The following is a 20,334-nucleotide window of genomic DNA, read 5'->3' as shown; positions in this document are numbered from 1 at the left end:
CAGGAAGCATCATACTTCTCATTTCTTCTAATCCAACCAAAGTAAATAATGCATTTTTTTTCATTTACTAAATACACACTAAAAGCAGAGCATTTTTGTTTGTTGTCTTAAAAATATATCTTCCTCGTGTAATTATTAGTTTGTTTGGTATTAAAAGATATTTATGGCTATCAATTTTCTACCTGCTGCTTCAGTATTACCCATAACAAAGGAAGAAATCATCTGGACTTGTGTATACAGCTAAACTAATTGCATACATCACATTACATTACATTATTCCTGACTCAGAAGAGATTGGACGTTAATACTGTCTAATCACAAAAACCATATCCAAAAGTTTTGTTTAAATAATCTCTTCATGAACTTCCTGGCAAAACACAAGAAAAACACAATCAGCCACAATTTTAGTATATTATTTCAATGTCAAACATACAGCACAGATTTTATTACAGACATAAGGATGCAGCATAAATATCAATTTTATGAATTAAATCTTATTAGAGAATTACCCAGTGTTGACTGAAAGAGTAATGTTTTGAGCTATAAAAACAAACTGTTACGTTGTTTTTTTTTTTTTTTGGGTGGGGGATAAAACGTGGGGAGGAGGTAACCTTCTCCGAATTCATATCGCATATTATGAATTCACTTACCTGAACTTGCTAAGCCTGTTACACACTTTCCAGGCATTTAATGGAGGTGGAGCTTAAGGCAGCATATGGGTCACACAGGTGGCATAAAAGGCACACCAGAGCACACAGAACGCATCCTTTAGCTGGAGGTACGATGAAGGGAAACGGAGAGCTCAAGTAAGTAATTTGTAAACTTGCTCTTTATATGTGCTGTGTCTGTAGTAGCAAATGGCAATATTGATCCAGAAACTAATATATTAACAAATATAAATTGATATATCTGTCTATCTACAGAGTCGTGAAAAATTACTTGACCTCGTACTGATATCTATTTCTGTTTTTGTTCTTCTTCAGTGTCTTAGATTGAATATCAACGAATAATAATTGTTTATTTAGGATAATTGTTGTTTGCAATATCTTGCATCAAGCATTAATAATATGATTTTACATTGCTAGGAGATGAAAAACTTGTTTTAGCCACCATCCTTATCACAATTTAACATCATGCATCTATTCCAGGAGGCCGTGGGACACCTGTCGGGAGGTTCCTGTAATTGAAGACGAGAACACACCTTGGAAGTTGATAAAGCTTCTAAAGATCATCACTTTGTTTGCTGTTGCCATCATTGTGTTTGGATTGGCAATATGTAGCAAGGTTAGCTTCATTTTACAGCTTTAAATTTGACTTCCTAATATGTTTCTGGTATACATACAATCCTACGCTGCTTGATATCATTGTAGGGAGATACAGTAAATATAAATGCAGTCACTGATTGTCATAGGGGGTCAGAATATTATAAAGAGCTACTACAGGGGTTTGATTCTGCCTCACCCAAAAAGTACAAATGAAATGAAAGGTTTTTTTTTTTTTGGTAATAGGTAACACAGAACATTCATATTGTTTAGTTTACCGTAGTTTCAAAGTGGCAAATACACATTCTCAATAGTCACTTGAGGTATCTGTGAACTTTTATTTTTCAGGCTTCTTTCCTTCTCCTCATCACCTTGTCCCATGAAGATACAAAGACCCTCCAAGCAGAGCAGAAACCCCTCACACTGCTGTGTATTGGCTGCTCTCTTATTGCACCTACTGTTCTTTTGCTGCTGAAAAGCTTCTGGAAAGCATGTTACAAATCATCAAAGCTGCCAAGAAAATCATCTGCAGCCCTGGTAAGACACAAGATAATATTTATTAACTGTATCTGATCTGTAACTGATCCTCAAATATGATCTATTTTCTTGCTTCTGTGACATTTTATTGAATTGAACTTTTTCTTTGTCCCTCAGGTTTTGTTCTTCGAGTTCCTTGTTTCTGTGGGGTTAGCAGTGCTTACCATTGTAGCAATGCCACACTTGGACATTGTAACCAATGTGACCATCCTAAACAGTGTAGCTGTCCTCTCTGCATTTCTGCAAGCCGTCGCTCAGTGCACTGCCAAAAAGACGAACATCTTCCTGCTGCCTTCCATCATCGCAATCCTATTTATTTTTGTTGGTTACTACCTTTTCCTGGTCCTGTACATTTTGAAAGACCCCACCGATGTGAAGACAGCCATCTGGGTGGGTCTTGCTGTTGGTGGGTTGATCTTGGTATCTTTCAACTGGTGGGAGAATTACTTCAGGGTGATCTGTGTGAATAGCAAATCCAACTTCCTCAAAAATCTGTTTGAAGACTTGACCAAGAGTCAGAACATGCTGCACATCATGTCCAGCTTACTGAGGATTGTGGTCACTGCCTGTGTGCTTGGTGCCTATGTTCCTCTGGCCAAGATGGACTGGGACATTGTGACCTCCATTCCAAGCAGGGAAACAAGAATTGTAGCCATCATCATTGGGGTCCAGCTGATCTCCTCTGCACTCTGCCATTGGTTTGCTTTGGCAGCTTGTAAGATGCATGCTGTACGCCGATGCTTCATCGTGCCTTTGTACCTGGCTTCACTGGCTGTGATGGTGCTGTTCATCGTCCCTGTTATTCTGGATTATCAGGACCACCAATTAATCTTGAACACAACTGAAAACATCAACTTCACAAGGTACTGCGTTGATGCTGTGATTGTAAGAAATCAAAGTCTGAGTGGTAACCTGTTCCCACATCTGGTTTTGGATGTTGCCCAAACACTCTGCTTCCTGGACCTGTCCAACACAGCCAACATCGGCTTACTGACAGGTAAAAATATTTCTGTTGCTATGTAAACTGTAATTTCACCTAGGGGATAAAAATCAAATAAAATGTAATAAAGTTAAATCTTATCTTATTTTAAAAACTTATATTGGGGTCACTGCAGTTTTTTGCTTTTTGCCTGTCATTTGTTTTGGCTGTTTTAGTATTTAAGCTTTAGTAGTAGTGATTTTTTTCCTGTTTCTTTCCTATCAGGTGCAGCAGCATCATGGTGGATTGGTCTTGTGCTGGCTACTATCCATATATGGTTCTTTAAAATTGATCGTATCCAGAAGACACAAGACTTGTTTGGTCGGAGACTCTATGAGGGAGCCTTTATTGAGCAGTCCTTACTCCTCAACACCCGTTTCAACACTGAGACCAGAAAACGCAAGAAGAAACAGTAAGTTATTGTGTGCATGTGTTTTCTACATTTTTCATCTTCTTTCTTTTAGACAGAAATTTCAGTTTCAGTTTAAACAGTTTAAACAATTTAACAGTTTCTCATATTTACAAATGTTTTCATATCAAGGAATAAGGAGGATGCCACTCCTGCTATGTTGTATCTTTGTGCAACAATGTGGCATGAAACCTATGAGGAGATGATGAATATCATGATCTCAATTTTCAGGTGAGTTAAAGTCATGAGTCTGTGTTATTTTAGCTAGTACTATCTGAAATCTATATCTAAGATTTTATCTTAAATAAAATAAGCTAATGTCTATAATATAAATATAAAAAATCTTTTAAACAAATGTTAAATGGAAATTAGTTTCAGTTTCCAAGCATTATTGTCTAAACGTTCTCATTTTAGTTTTTTTTTTATTATGAATTCATCCACACTTCTCGTTTGTCTCATGAAGACTGGACCAGTACAGACCAAAGATAGAACCTAAGTTTAATGATTTCACCTTTGAAGCTCATATCTACTTTGATGACGCCTTTGAAAATGCCAAAGGAAATCAGGATCGTCACCTGAACACATATGCAAAGGACCTTGTGCAAATCATCACAGAGGTTTATGGGTAAGAACCATGTTTACAGATAGCCTGTTGTATAACCTGATTACCAGCAGTTTGTGTGACATGTCATTAGGATTTAATAATGATCATGTTTCCCATAGAAATGACTCAACAGGTTGTTTTTCTAGCAATTTTTAGGAACTTGAAAAAGTCAGTCAGTGCTAGTTAACAAGACAAGAATTAAAGTTGTTGTTAAAAAATTATTAAAAAAGACATTAGCTGAGTAGAGAACTGACCAGGCCATTGATAGAAAACACATTTTTGAGACCAAATTTGTGAGTTTCTAGAAAATTTGTGTAGATCCTACATGTTCAAGTATTATAAAATGCTGGTAATGGAGGCAAGTTTTGATTTCATTTTGAGTATGTTGTTCAAATATATCTCGGTGACATTCTGGTTAATGAGATAACGTCTATTACTCACTCGTCTGTGTCATCTCATTAAATATAAAATGACTCTTCTCTTGTCTGGCAGAATCACCGCATAATTATGAGTATTCCCTCCTGATGACATAAATCTTGTGCCAATTAATTTTACTCCTTAGATGGAAAAATCGCAAGGTAAATTATTTATTGCTATATCTTTTCTATATCAACAGCATCTTCAAGAACCTTGATAAAACATTCTTTGGAGTACAGCAGCAAATTCCGGATCAGTCAATCATAGAGACGCCATATGGAGCCAGACTTGTTGTTGAAATGCCTCATGGGAATAACATTGTAGTTCACTTCAAAGACAAACAGAAAATTCGGAATAAAAAGAGATGGTCTCAGGTAGGTAATAGCAAATGGATTATCTCAACACTTTAATCAACAACCTTTAGTTTGTTAACTATTTATTGTCTGCAGGTTATGTATCTTTACTATCTTTTGGGTTGGAAACTCATGACCAAATATCACAGACGTTGGCAAAAGGGGTTTAATGAAAATGATCTGAGGAAAGAGTTCCAGGTGAGACAGAATACACTTTCTGGGTATTTATTAGAGCAAGCATGCTAATTTTACTTTTAATGTGTGGTCAAAGACAACAGTGTTGAATGTACAAAAAACAAAACTGTGCATTCATTTAAGAGAGAGAAACACAACACCTACCTCTTGGCTTTGGATGGGGACACAGACTTCCAACCAGCTGCTGTGATGCTTCTCATTGATCGTCTGAAAATGTATCCCCGTGTTGGTGCAGCATGTGGCAGAATTCACCCCACTGGATCAGGTTGGGAGCAAATGAGGGCTATTTTGCACAAGACAAAAAGCCATGGTCAGGTTATAAACCAGTTGTCTGTTTGATCTGCAGGTCCTGCTGTTTGGTTCCAGAAGTTTGAGTACGCTGTCAGTCACTGGCTGCAGAAGACAGCTGAGCATGTCTTTGGCTGTGTACTGTGCAGCCCTGGCTGCTTCAGTCTGTTCAGAGCAGAGGCGCTAATGGACGATAACGTGATGAAGAAATATTCAACTAAATCCACAGAGCCCAGCCACTACATCCAATATGACCAAGGTACAAAACTGAACACCGCCAAAAATTTTGATATAACTCTTTTTAAAAAAATTATATAATATGATCTAATGACAGCTAATAATTTCACAATAGATACTTTTTTGTACTACACAGTAGAAAAGTTGTTTTCTGTGATTACTCGTAGGAAAACGGTCCTAGTTAGAGGTTTTCTCTGGGAACTTTGCTTGTTCTCTACTTGTATGCATATATTACTCCATAAGGCTTAAATGCATGTTAAGTTAATTGATGTTAAAATGTGTTGGTCACATAGTTTACTGTTTTGCCATGTGATGATCTGGAAACCTATCCATTGTGATTCTCATAGACCACTGTTGTTAGACCATGTGACCTTCTTGGATAAATGGATGTTGAGAATGGATGGATGAACAGATCTAATTATTCAATAAAGTCAAAATTCTTTCTCCATATTTATGTTTCTTCCTTTCAAGCTTCCTCTTTACTATTCCAGCACCTAATATATAGATTTTGTTTTTGCAGGTGAGGACCGCTGGCTGTGCACTCTGCTTCTGAAACAAGGCTGGAGAGTGGAATACAATGCAGCATCTGACGCCTACACCAACGCACCACAGGACTTTAAAGAACTGTACAACCAGGTAAGTACATAAACAGTGCAGAACATATTTAATTGGATTATAATTCCAAATGTAATGACATCCTCATCTACTAATGTTGACTTGGTAGCCTTTAAAATACAAATGCACTACAAGAAATAAGAATTAAATTCTAGGTTTCCTGTGGATTAAGGTAATTTCACCACCACTGATGTCATCCAATGCTTTAGTTAGCAAAGCCTCAAACTGAATGCTATATTTTGAGATCTCTAAAAATATTTTTTGTTATACTACTGTTCTGCCAAACAATGGATCTGTGACTGTGCTTGGTTGATGCTTCAGTAAATATCAGTCTTCATTATATTGTTTCTGAGTTCCTTTTAAATTTCCAATCAATTTCAGTAATCAGTTAATTTATGGAATTTAGGTGAATAAAAGGTTTCAGGACAAAAAGAGGTCATAACTTAATTACTACTACTGCTTTTCAACTTAGCGGAAACGATGGGGCCCTTCCACGATGGCAAACGTTGTAGATCTGCTCGGTTCCACCAACCTCGTTTCCAAGAAGAATCCATCAATGTCCAAACCTTTCATGTTCTACCAGCTGTTTGCCATGATTTCAGCCATTCTTGCTCCGGCCACCATCTGTCTCATGGTTGCAGGTAACTGTCGTTATGTACTCTGGACTTAACAAAGGCCATCTACTATTTAGATGTTATTAAAATTGGACATGTACAACACTTGTACTCCATTAACATTTAAAAAGCTTGTGGAAATACCTTAAAATATATTGTTTCTGCTGTACCCAGGGAGTCTGTCCTTCATTTTGGATATACCTTCTGCTGCTGCTCTGGTCATAGCTGTGATACCTCCTGCCATTTACTTGGGTCTTTGCTTTAAGCTCAAGGCAGACACTCAGATCACTATTGCAGCAGTGTTGAGTGTCATGTATGCATTCCTTATGATGGTAGTGACAATGTCCATTATTGGTAAGTACACAATTCTATCTAAAACAAATATTTGGGTGTTGTTGCTTTACCTCTAAACATTGGTATTCTTTGTTTTCTACCAGCCTCAATAATGAAGGAACAGACCATTCTGACACCCAGCAGCATTTTCATCGTGGCCATGTCAGTAATTTACATTGTCACTGCACTGCTGCATCCTCAAGAACTTCCTTTGCTGTTCTATGGATTACTCTACATCATCTACATCCCAAGTGCCTACCTCCTGCTCACCATCTACTCCATGGTCAACATGAACAGTGTCTCATGGGGAACCAGAGAAACAAAACCTACTGCAGAAGCTGCAACAACTGCAGCCGCCATCCAGCAAACTAAATCACAAAAAGGTAGATTGGTACCACTCTGAGTGTCTAGAGTTGATATTTCTGCAAAATAAACTGAATCTATTTTTTTACCATTGCAGCAAAAAGTACCTTCAAACGACTTTGCTCCTGGAAGAAATGTCAAAAATCCAACCAGCGAGAAGAAGACAATCAGCTTGGTGTGAGACAGGAGATCCCAGAGCCTATACAGCTTGAACCTCAACCCCAGAACAGTATTGTGGATGATTTCCCCCAAAATGAAGAGTAAGTTTTAAAGATATAAAAAACAAGTAAACTGCAAAGTAGTAAAGCAATGGCTGATACTATTGTTTTTTTTAATTTTCCTTTTAGGGAAGAGGAGACCATTTTTGACTCTCCAGTTCAATGTAAGTGCAAGAAAATTGTTACTTTTACAGTGTTTTAATACCACAGTACTGCATTAGAATACATTAGTAGTTTTTTTTCTCAAACACTTGAGAATATTATTTTTTCTAATAATTTAACCCTGTTGCTTAGGTTGGAAAGCAGAAGTGGAGAGTTTGTCCAGCGACATTCAGCTGCAGGTGGATTCTCTTGATGAGGTGCATGTCCTTTAGCTTCATAGAGTCTTCACACTTATAAATACTTACAGCCATTTATTGAATTCTTTGTTTTACTCTCTCTATGATAAATAGCACCATTGTTCACTATTCATTATTCACATATCCCCCAGTTGAAGGTGATTTACTTGGTTTTAAAGAATCGTTTAATCTGATGATTCTATATCAGAATTTGACTGGTTAATCCACCAGTAAATGTATGTAATACTTATGGGATTGTATTCACTGAATGACACCTGGCTGAAACCTGTCAGCTAAACATCAACAATGTCATGCTTCATTTGTTGTTGCAGGATGAGGACCAGTTTTGGAAGGAACTTATTGAAAAATATCTGGAACCTCTGCAAAATGACAAAGAAAAACAGGAAAAGACTAAAAATGAGCTGCAAGAGCTCAGAAACAAGGCAAGTATGGAGGCCTGGGTTGTAATGTGTTTTTGATATGCTAGAAAATATATTTTTTTTATGCTAACCTTTGTACTTCTTTCCTAACACAGATTAATTTTTCATACTTCTTCTTGAATGCCCTGTGGCTGGTGGCAGCCTTCGTCTTTCAAGTCTTCAAGGTCTTTGACATTCAGATTGACATTGTTGACTTGAACCTCAACGAAACTGGTGGAAAATTCCAAATTGAGCCAATGAGCCTCATGTTCATCCTGGGCTTTGCTATTTCAGTTTTGCTTCAGTTTATTGGGATGTTGTGCCACAGGTGATCATTGATCATATTACACTTTTATCAAATATATTTCTGTAGCTAGACTCAATTAAAAAGAATCATGCAATAATGGTTTTTTTCTCCTGTACTTTTAGAGTCTTCACCATCATTCATTATGTGGCATTTTTAGAAACGGAGCCAAAGCAACAGAAATCTGCTGCAATAAAACAGGTATTACTTCTGTTTATTACTCAAACTAAACCTAAATATTGCTCACATGAGACATCGGTGAGACATCTGCTATGCTGTAACACCACAGATACTCCAACTGTCAATTCATAATAAAAAATGGTCAGTTTTGTCACAACATGTTTTTGGCAGTTGTGCAAAAATTACCTTCTCTAGCTCCAAAGGTTTCGCTCAAGTATCACATGACAAAGTATTCATAAGTAAAAATGAATGTTGCTTCATTTAAAATATAGTACTAAATTACATTAGAATCAACAAAGTGAATAAAACCAGCTTCTTCTCATAATTCTTGCAATACAATAATTTTACTTACTTTCTGTTGATGAATTCATGGAGTTATTACTTGGTGGATGTGCTCAAAGCGTTGCAGCATTTTATCCTCTAATGTTTCTTTGCTCTCCTTCCAGAATGACTCCATTTCCAATGCAGATTCAAGCTCAGGCTTTTCTTCCGTTACTGACTTGAACAACATCACAAAGGATGAAACTGAGCTTGAATCAAGTGATGGGTGGGACAGCGGTAACGACTCTCCAGAGTTGGACTCTGAGGACGGAACTGAGGAGGTTTAAGTTTTAAACAAGATTTTCTTTTAACACTTTTGACACTTTGATGTATTTCCTGTTTGATCATTTGAAATGATGATGCAAAGTAGGACACATATCATCAAGATAACCTCAATATGTAGTATTTTATTTAATATTGTGATTTTTTAAAACTATTTAAGACTTCTAAAATATAGTTCATGCAACAGTGTTTTTTTTTATGTTGTTCCAAATGTTACTGTGTCAAGTGCAGACTGAGTCTGGAAGTCAGTGGTTATTTATTTTGAATCAGTTAGTCATTAATTAAAGATTATTAACATTGTTAATGTTTATTTTATTCTTTTATCTGCCATTTTCATTAGCACTGTAATTTCAGTTTATTGCAGCTTATAGGAGGTAAAAACTGAAGGTTGAATTGATTTTGAATGTAAATTAATTGAGGTGTTGCTACAGTTGTAAGTTAATCAAGAAAGTTTTTCTGATGAATTCTGCTGGGATCACTACTTGGACACATACAGGTATTACCTTAAAAATAGTTTTGTTAAAGTGCAAATACTGAATTATTTTAGTTGTTTTTACATTGCTTTGTGTGACCAGGAAATCATGCACATTGTTTACAAATTTTATTTCCTGTTGTCATTTCAGTTTCTTCTTTTTCTGTTCAAACCGTTGAAATGTGTGCATATAAAATATTCAAAAATATTTATTCACTCTTGCCTGTGATTTATTTGACATGAAAACAAAATAGAAACGCAAAACATGAATATAAAGAAAAAACTGCAGAAAAGACTGGTTGACAAAGGTTGAGGTTTTTATTTGAAGGAATCTAAGGGGACATGCTGATCTTATTTTATTGGAAATATGGTGGTTATTACTTCCCGTGCATGAATTAGTTCAGTAATTTTAAATGTTAATTATTTTTAACATTTGAATCCTCCTTAGGATTTACGCTGCACGCTTAGGGGAAAAAGGATAATATCAGCTTTTGAAATGCAATTTGGCCACTAGATGTCAGGCGAGGCTGGATTATATATTTTAGAACAGTGGCGTCTGAGTCCAGTTCTCCAGATCTGCCACCATGCGACTTTTAGATGCGTTTCTTCTCCAACTCACCTGGATCAGATGAATGGCTCGTTAGCAGGTGTCCGCAGAGATGAGTTACTCCTAGTGAGAGAAATCAGCCTTTCGACTCCAGCGTGTTGAATCAGGGATGCATATAAAAGTTGGAGGGAGGTGGCAGCTCTCGGAGACTGGAACTGGGCACCTCTGCTTTAGAACAATTGTTTTTTAAGATTGCTTTTTGAGGTAAATAATACATTTTCTGAATGTCCAACAAGAAAAAGACAGTAACGGAGAGGATGAAAAAAAGGAATAGACAAAAGAGAAGAAACCAAACAAAGATTCAAAGGTGGCAGAGACTGAGGAGAAAAAGAGCACGGATGAATAATCCTATGTCTCAGGGTTTTTTTCCTGCCAACTTTCTTTGGTGGCAGGAGATTTCTCTGGATTTAATTCAGGAAGAGATTCCATTGGGAAATATGACACAGTTTCAGGATGCATGATCTGATTCTGGTTCTCAGTAATTTATATTTTCCAGTTTTTCCTACTTAATATGATGATAGTTATCAGTGGCACATTTTTTTTCATAGTTGAGGAGCAACAGAAATGGCTTTTTCACATGAAAAAAAACTCATTTAGGTGTAGAAGCTTTTTTAATCAATGCTGTACATTGGGAATTTTATACGGGTCAAAGGACAACAAAGATTTTTCAAGGACATTATTTTAAAATTCTCACAACTCTGATGGCATAAAAAGAAACAGGAAGCAATCAACCTCTTATTTTTATTTAAATACTTGTAACACTTTAGATAATTGCACAGATTTAAAAGTTGGCTTACAAACTGTTCCTATTAGAATATACAAAAAAAATAAAAAATCTGTGGGAGGAATGTCTAAATCTGGGTCACACGCTAACAGACGGAACATCCTCACAAGGAAACGTTTTTCTCTCACATGACAGTAATTATAACATCAGAGATTTTGGTTTTCCTTCCTCCAAGCCTGTTTTTGTTTTTGACTTGATAAACTAAAACTTAGTTAAAAATCTGTTGTCTGAAATAACAATTTGTGATTCTGAAATGACATACTACATGTGGTTAAACTGAATTATTATTGCACATATTTTTATTTGATGTACATAAAATTGCTAATTCAGTTGAAAAAAAAATCCAGTTTAACTAAAATTGGGCTAAATGTTACCTGATCTTAGGCAAGTTTTAAATTCTTACGTATTTATTGGAAATGTGGCTGTGACATTTTATTATACCACACAGCATTCATCAGAATTTCCAGATAAATGTTTGAGCTTTGCAAATAAATTAGTATAAAAGCATATCAAAAAGTTTAATTAAGCTCTAGTTAAGAGATAATTACTGTTGCTCATTCATAACAGATTTATGACCTGATTCAGCACATGCGTGTGAACTTCTTGGCAACAACAAAACTCCTGGCAGCAGCAACTATCACATTTAAGGACATGCACTGTTCTTGACCTTAATTACAGAGTAAAAAACTGCATCTTCAAAGAAGCTTTGGATCAAAAATACAGTATGAGCTGCTGTTTGTGTATCTGATGAAATAAGCATTAATCTAGCTTTTGTCGGCTCTTACAAAAAATAATCTCATTGAGTTATGGATTCCCCAAGATTTTCTAATTGTGCTGACAAAGTGGTTTCCCCTCCTCTACTCTGAGAGAAAACAGCATTTGGAGCTGCAGTTCTGCACACACTGCTAGATGCTTCAATTTCAGTAGAAAGTGAACCACAGCCTAAAGTAGCTGCCTGCCACGACATTTGTAAACATGCTAAATGTTGTCTATGTTATCGCAGCTCCTAATGCTAAATCTCTGCCATTGCGAAGACTATAACAACCACAGTTAGTTTGCGTCATCACCCATGTGCACAATATTTTTTATCAATACCATTTAAAAGGACACATGCGACTTAAAGGTATTGCTACGTAGTGCTACAATTGTTCTTTTTCTTTGCTGGTAAACAGAGCTGCAAAATCATCAGTTTGCCATCTTGAGTATATAAGTGTGTTTTTACTTCCATTTTGGTAGTCTCTCACCTCATTCAATTAATCAGTTTAAAAATGTTTAAAAAAACACATTACAATTTTTATTTTATCTTTTGTTTGACCTTGTGAACTGAACACACACCATCCACCCATTTTCTAACACCCTTGTCCCTTCAGGACCTGCTGGTGCCTATCTCCAGCTACGTTCCGGGCGAGAGGCGGGTTCACCCTGGACAGGTCGCCAGTCTGTCGCCAGGCAACACAGAGACAGACAGGACAAACAACCATGCATACACACACACACCCACTCACACCTAGGGAGAATTTAGAGAGACCCATTTACCTAACAGTCATGTTTTAGGGCTGTGGGAAGAAGCCGGAGTACCCAGTGAGAACCCACGCATGCACAGGGAGAACAAGCAAACTCTGTGCAGAAAGACCCCGGGTTGGGAATCGAACCCAGGACCGTCTTGCTGCAAGGCAACAGTACTACCAACTGCGCCACTGTGCAGCCTTGAACACATACAAGTTTTCTTAATTAGTTTTAAGTTAATTTGATTTCATTCCAAATTCTTCAAAACAAACCTCTGTTCTTATACATATGCACAATAAATTTCTTTATTGGTTTTAGATTCTCATTTGTTCATTTTTACACTTTTGGTAGTTTATTATTTGCATATGTACTTATTAGTTTTGTTGATTTAAGAGTTTTAACTTAAAGCTCAAGTATTTTCCACTTACATTATTTTACTTTGAAGAGATGTGGGTTTTCTATGTGTTTGAAGGGGTTGTTACAAGTTCTTTCCTCCATTGATGTTTTGACAACACACCTCACCAGGCAGGTATTCACAGAACGTAGATGACAGGGACAAAACGCTGTTTACCTAATTATTTTTAATAGCCAGGTGGTACCAACTTGGTCATTTTTATTAAAATTGCTATGTTAATTGTCTTTGGCACTTAATAGTGTTATTAGTCAAATGAGGCCTATTGTTGTACAAGTTCTGGGGAAGATCTGGGAAGAATGCTGAATATTTGAGTTCTTGAGAAGCATCTAAGGTATGCTCAGGTGTGCTCAACAGTCCGTTGTTGTTGTCCAGTGTTTTGCAAACCTGGTCTCCACAGCTCAGCGCCTTACGTCTTTTAGGCACTAAAAAGATGATTTAGCACACGCAGCTTTAATAGATGGCTGAATAACAGGGTTCTACGGTACTTCAAAAATAAGACGCAAATGTGGGAAGCCTTCTTTGAAAGCTAAAAGCCCCTCCAGTTAGACACATTTTAGCTACTGAAGTATTAAAGGGGCAGTATTATGTAACATAACATCATGTCATAATGTTATTCCCTCATGAAAGTCCTACCTGAATTCTTTCATGAGTGTTTGAGTATTTTGCCCCAAATAAAAAGCTCATTGTTTTGTAAATACTATTTGCTTCTCAATACATATTAAAATAAAGTGTATAACCCTGAAGTTAACTTATTGCACCTAAGTATTTAAAACATATTTGCATATTTGCTCAAGCATCAAACCTATCCCTGATCTAACTGTTGGACATGGGAGAACAAAGACTAGAGAAAACTCTCAATGCAAAGCGTTAACCCATTTTCATGTACAGCTGGGATCCTCATGGTGTTATAGCATTAATGCTATCTAAAAGTACACAGGGGATCTAAAGCTAGTATGTTGAGTACATGAATGTTCTTTTACTGCCATCTTGGTAGTTTATAACTCCATTCAGTTTCACAGTGAGGAAAGGTCACACATGAAAATAGTTTCATTTTTTTCTTCTGTTTGCTTTGTCAACTCTCTGAACAAACTCTGTTTGTTCCAGGTTAGTTTTAAAGTTAGTTTGATTTCATTCCAAATTCTTCAAAACAAAAACTTGGTTCTTATGCATATTCACACTGAACTGGGATATTACTTGTTTTATTGGTTTTAGAATCTTAATTGTTAATTTTTTTACACTTTTTGTAATGCATTATTTTCATTTGTACCTTTACGTTTTGTTGAATTAGCCCAGTAGGATTTCTTACTTGAAGTTCCAATATTTTGTAAATACATTCTTTTATTTTGAAGAGATGTGGGTTTTCTGAGTTTGTAGGACTTGCTACAAGTTCTTTCCTCCATCTATGTTTTAACACCACACCTCACCAGGCAGGTATTCATAGAATCATAATTGGCAGTAACAGAAAGCTGTTTGGTTAATTATCCTTAATGACCAGTTGGTTTCCAACTTGGTCATTTTTAATAAAGTTGCTGTGTTAATTAGCTTTGGCACTTATTCATAGTCAAGTTACACCAGCTGCTGTACAACTTCAAGTCTGAGAACGATGCTGAATATCTGAGTTTCTAGAAAGAATTAAAAGAGAAGCATGCAGTGTCAGTGTATTGGTTCCTTTTTTGTCAATGTTTAAATATGTATAGCACATTTAAAACAAGAACAGCGGTTGACCAAAGTGTTTCACCAGTTACACAAACCATCATAGCATAAAACAAAGATTAAAAAAATAAAAATAAAACACAGAGATCTTAAATAGCAAACAGTAAACAAGTCCAGTGCTTTCCAGTCCTGATCTCCGTGGCACACTGCCTTACATTGTTTAGGTGTGTTCCTGCTGAGAAGAATGCCGAGTATTTGTATCTGGGTGAACTTAACTGCTCCTGTGTGTCACCTGATGGTCTCTTGTTGTCAGTGTCAATGTCAAATATATCTACAGTATATAGTACATTTAAAACAACAGCAGCTGAACAAACTGCTTCATGATCTACATCAACCATAATAACATAAAGATTAACATACACAAAAAAATCACAGTAATATTAAACACAAAACAAGTCCAGTCCACATAACTGAGGCTCCTCCAGTCGTTGCTCTTGAAAGTTACATTTGGTGTATCATCCCAAGGGGTTATTTTTCCATAGAAAAACATTTGCAGTGACTTGCAGGAGTAAATCACTAGAAGTCACTAGAAGTGACTTACTTGCAGAGAGTCACTTGCAAGTAAATAGCTAGAAGTTTATCTAACTTCTATGTAGTTCATTGGATGATACACCAACATGAAGCACACAGTCAAGAGGTGGAAGGAAAAGGAAACATATTTTAAAAGGGTTTTATAAAAAGACTTGAAACCTTCTGAGTTATTCAGCAATCCAGGATCAATATTTTAAAGAAATACCTTTCACTGCAGCCACAGCTGCAAGCTCCTGAGGTCTGTACACACATCCATCCATCCATCCATCCATCCATCCATCCATCCATCCATCCATCCATCCATCCATCCACCCATCCACCCATCCATCCATCCATCCATCCATCCATCCATCCATCCATCCATCCATCCATCCATCCATCCATCCATCCATCCATCCATCCATTGTCTACCTGCTTTTCCTGCAGGGTCGCAGGATAGCCTTACTCCACCCGTCATTCCAATTAGTAGTTTGCAGAGAAAAATCAACTTAATGGTCATGTTTGTAGATTGTTGGAGGAACATGTCAGAACATTTGTGTCGCAAGGCTACTAATTGTACAACCCACTGTTCCACTGTGCAGCCTGCTTTGCACATCTACAGACTGAAATGAATGTCCTTCCTAAATAAACCAGCTCAGCTACACTGGATAAAGAACATCTGTGGACATCAATTTGCAAGTGTAGCCACACATTCTCATTATGTTTTAGGTCTTGACTTTGATTGGGCAATTTCAACACATGAATATGTGCAATTTGTTGCAGCCTGGGGGTGTTTAAATATGCCCTGCTTGAATGTCTCAAGTTTTTTGTTCCCCCATGATTGCCCTGTGTGTAGTTTATTTTAATTTCCCATCAACTATGAATCCCCTCAGTGTGACGCAACAACCAACCCGTTTCACAGTGGGAGTGTTAGGGTTAGGATGATAATTAGTGTGTTTTATTATGGTCACACCTTACCATAGTGTCTTTGCTATAATTTCCAAACGTGACGTCTTATTGGCTTTTAAAATAATTACTTTCTTCTTTCTTCCATAAAGTCCACATTTGTAAAGTGTTGCTCTTGAAAGGTTGTCCCACCTGAGCTGTGAGTCATTGCAGCTCATTCTGACCCTCTTTATTGCTTCTCTGCTTGCTGCTCTTCATGTCAGTCCAGTCAGTTTAAGATAAGATAAGATAAGATAAGATAAGATAAGATAAGATAAGATAAGATAAGATAAGATTTATTTGTCATTGTCATCAACAGATTACAACGAGATTGAGATTTGCTCGACTCGAGTTAAGATGCAGGTTATGTGTATATACATAATATAGAAAGATAAAGAAATAAATAGTACAAAATGAAAAATAAATAGACATCAGAAGATGGTTGCAGCGCCTGGAGGTGTCGCAACAGAATTGACATTTTTAACAAAGTGGTGTCAAGAGCAGAAGTTCTTATGCCTTTGAATTTAGTGCCATGATGATTTAGATGGAGATTCACAGATTAGTGAGTTTGCAATTGTGCAATACTCTTTTTATGTTTGGATGATGTATTGAACAAACCTCTGTGAGCTGTCCTTAGGTTTGCATATTGCTATTTAACTTAACTCTATTCTAAATGTCTCCACAACTTTCTTTCTGCTATTTTCCTTAATTGTCTTCATGATGCTGTTTGTTTACTAATGTTCTCTAACAAACCTCTGAAGCCTTTAAGCAAAACTGGATTTATAGTAAATGTGACTGAATGTGAACAAGCATAAAGGGTAGTAAAACTTTTGCAAGGCTTTCAGAGTTTCTGGAGAAGAAATACAAGTAATTTCTCTAATTATCGATGGCATAATATTGAATTATCAGGCAAAAAATTAATTAAAGCAGTGGTCTCAAACTCCAGTCACAATGACCAAAGTCCTGCAACTTTTATGTGTGCCTTGTCCTACATCCTTGGATTACAGTACAGTGAACCTGCCTCACTAGCAGGTAGTCAGCTCTGCTAATGAAGTGCTACTGGAGCCAAACGTGCTGAAGCAGAGAGAAATCTAAAAGTTGCAGGACACTGGAACTGGAGTTTGAAACCACTGGATTAAAGCATCCTCAAGGAGATTTTGAGCAAATAGAGCATCAGACAATTTTTTCTAAATAAAAAAATGAGCACATCTTGTAATATGATGTAATTAAATGTGAATTTATATAAATACAGCGCATCAGCTGGTTTGAAGGAAGTTTGCCTAAACATGTAATCTGATTTCCGTTAAAGCCCAGCCTGCATTCCTCACTGCTTCGAACTGACCTGACAGGATTCCTTGATGCCAGGTTATGAGTTGAGGCTCTCATGAAACAAATAATGCATGACCAGTGACTGAACTTTTGCATGATCTTACTTTCATTGCAAATTCAATTTCATCTGCCATCCTTTAGACTGGAAACAGATGTTGAATCTAAAAGCACTCAGAGAACCCAAATGTTGTTTTTCCCATAAGGGATTTGGTGCTGTATGAGTTCTACTTAAAAGATCAAATAATCCTTTTAGCAAAATAGTAACTTGTCCAATTAAGAATAATGTACTCAAATAAATGTACATGCAGTGCAATATTTTAGAAAAGCTTTTTAAAGTCTAGATTTGCTGTTCAGTCTGAAAAATTTGAGATTAGTTTTTTTAACATTTTAAATACAGTATTTAAATATTAACTGATTAACAATGATGGGTGACGTTAAATAAGTGTTTATGTTTGAGGCAGTTCTGGTTCAATAATATGCTTCAGCATTCCTGAAGAAGGAAAATCTTGTTTAGTAGTGTAGAATGATCTTCAGTTTAAAAGATAACTTCTCAAAATCAATTAATAAAGTTTATTTGTATAGCACATCTGAGCAGCAAGGCGGTTCAAGGTGCTTTACATAATAAAAACACAAAATTACAAAGTTACCAAAAAAACCACATTGTCTACAATTGAACAAACGTTACATTTTGATGAGTGCCATCACGAAAATCATACATGTCAAATATGTTGATCAATGTGTCATTTATTTTGGCTCAAAAGCAATTCTAAACATGTGGGTTTTTATTCTTGATTTAAAGAAAAGGAAGTGAAAAGTGGCACAGTTGATAGTACTGTTGCCTTGCAGCAAGAAGGTCCTGGGTTCGATTCCCGGCCTGGGGTCTTTTTGCACGGAATTTGCTTGTTCTCCCTGTGTATGCGTGGGTTCTCTCTGGGTACTCCGGCTTCCTCCCACAGTCCTGAAACATGACTGTCAGGTTAATTGGTCTCTTTAAATTCTCGCTAGGTGTGAGTGTGAGTGTGCTTGGTTGTTTGTCTTGTCTGTCTCTGTGTTGCCCTGCGACACACTGGCAACCTGTCCAGGGTGACCGCACCGCTGGTCTGGAATGTTAGCTGGAGATAGACACCAGACCTCCCGACCCCACTAGGGTCGTAAATGGATGGATGGATGGAAGTGAAAAAGGATAAAATTTCGAGGGGAAAATCAAAACCTGCCATTAATATGCCGATTTCTTTTGTCTTACGTCATGTGTCTTTTATTTTGATTGGCAGTCCACACCTACAGTCCACACAGAAACTGATTTGTAATAGGTTGTTTGTGAAGGTGTGGTGCTTTCTTCAGAAGCGGCTGCTCCTCCTCATCATGACAACACATTTTAGTATTACTCTGAGAAAACACCTTTACTCATGACAATTATAGAGGCTTATTTATTTTGTTATTTTTTCTTTTCCAATTAAAAGAGAACGTCTGGAGAAAGAATGCCCATGAATCACCGTTCCAGTGAAATTCACTCCAGAAAGACGTTTCTGCCTGGTTTATCTCATCTCATTCTACAGAGTCATCTCCATAGTTGCTGTTGTAGCATAAGGACAAACTGAGCCCCTTTTCTCACTTAATTCTTCTACTACTCTCCAATTTGCATTATTTGCTACTATCTCAACTGTTAACTTTGTTTTTTCAGTTATTTTTCTCTCTAAAGAAGCTACACCTGGTCTGGCATTCTGTTCGCATGTGATACCTTCCTTTTGGAGGGAATCAACTGAGATAATGCGGCTAACAACTAAATTTCCTCCCTCTCCTATCAACATTTTATTTTTCTTTAACTCAGAAAGTGATCCTAAGAAGGAACATTTATTCTGTTTCTTTCTTGTGGACCTGCTCTGTCTTCTCAATCCCACAGTCGCATGGCAGATGGTCCATCATACTGAAACATGATCTGCTGGAGTTCTCTTCCAGTGTAGTCAAGACCACCTAACCTGAGACCAAGTCGAGACCAAGACCAGAACCCTGCTCTACATGACCCAATGAAATGTGAAATATGATCAAAATTGCTTCCTACATTGATCTGAAAGATTCATATTCCTGTAAAAACACCTAAATATTATATGATTAGCGCTGAAATAAATTTAAACAACATTATTATCAATTCAAACTCTTCATTCTGCCTTGCTTCCATCTCTCGCCTCGTACCATCCCTAAAAATATAACGCCCTGGGTGTTTGCTCATATCGCCCATGTCAGACACCACAACTGTCTGCACCATTAAACATAGCAATTAACACAATGCCCCAACGGTGAACAATGCTCATCTATGAACACAGTGCAAGGCGCAACAAGCAAGGAATAACCAAGCACAACCCCGTGACTGTTCTCACCCTCTGTCCTGCTGCATGAAGCCGGGCAGCACGGTGCTGTAATGTCTGCCACCATGACAGGTGACAAAAACAAAGAGCAATGAGCATGCTCTGTGTGTGCTCTTCCGTTCTTGTGTTTTATTTATTCACTAATTAAATAAATATCAATGTATATAATTAAATAAAATTATATACATAATTTTATGTATATAAAATTACTCCTGCAGTAATAGTTATTGCAGGAGCACCACCTCCGCACAATAATTCAGAGCAGTGAGTGACAGCTGTTTTCATAGCAAATGCTGTTAGTCCCTGCACAGCTAGTTTTGCTAACATCACATCCACAGAGCTTACCTTTCATTGAGCTTCTTTTCTAAGTGAAAAGAAGCTTTCAGAAAAGCAAGTTCCAAGTGAAAACGTAGTACTTACTT

General features: G+C 36.9%; 1 protein-coding gene across 1 annotated transcript; it reads left to right on the top strand.

Annotated features, from left to right (window-relative positions):
* Nucleotides 1-731: 731 nt before the first annotated feature.
* LOC102223149 lies at nt 732-9,907 on the top strand. Its single transcript, XM_023345246.1, has 22 exons — nt 732-806; nt 1,149-1,284; nt 1,611-1,799; nt 1,917-2,796; nt 3,004-3,190; nt 3,320-3,418; nt 3,651-3,812; nt 4,408-4,582; nt 4,658-4,759; nt 4,880-5,021; nt 5,103-5,303; nt 5,802-5,917; nt 6,369-6,537; nt 6,685-6,864; nt 6,948-7,226; nt 7,304-7,466; nt 7,554-7,588; nt 7,719-7,783; nt 8,095-8,205; nt 8,298-8,509; nt 8,611-8,686; nt 9,112-9,907. Exons 1-22 carry the CDS (start codon nt 784-786, stop codon nt 9,271-9,273), a joined length of 3,864 nt encoding a protein of 1,287 aa, XP_023201014.1. The 5' UTR covers nt 732-783; the 3' UTR covers nt 9,274-9,907.
* The last annotated feature ends 10,427 nt before the right edge of the window (nt 9,908-20,334 follow it).

Source organism: Xiphophorus maculatus, chromosome 13, assembly GCF_002775205.1.
Source record: "Xiphophorus maculatus strain JP 163 A chromosome 13, X_maculatus-5.0-male, whole genome shotgun sequence".
Classification (NCBI taxonomy): domain Eukaryota; kingdom Metazoa; phylum Chordata; class Actinopteri; order Cyprinodontiformes; family Poeciliidae; genus Xiphophorus; species Xiphophorus maculatus.
The sequence above is the reverse complement of the archived record's forward strand: the minus strand, read 5'-3'. Positions and strand labels throughout refer to the sequence as shown.

Bases quoted from the DNA above. Each gene is read 5' to 3' on its own strand.
- LOC102223149 (XM_023345246.1), top strand. From the start codon at position 784: ATGAAGGGAAACGGAGAGCTCAA. The intron at 807-1,148 runs GTAAGTAATTTG...CATCTATTCCAG, and splicing joins AAGGGAAACGGAGAGCTCAA to GAGGCCGTGGGACACCTGTC. The intron at 4,760-4,879 runs GTGAGACAGAAT...CATTCATTTAAG, and splicing joins ATCTGAGGAAAGAGTTCCAG to AGAGAGAAACACAACACCTA.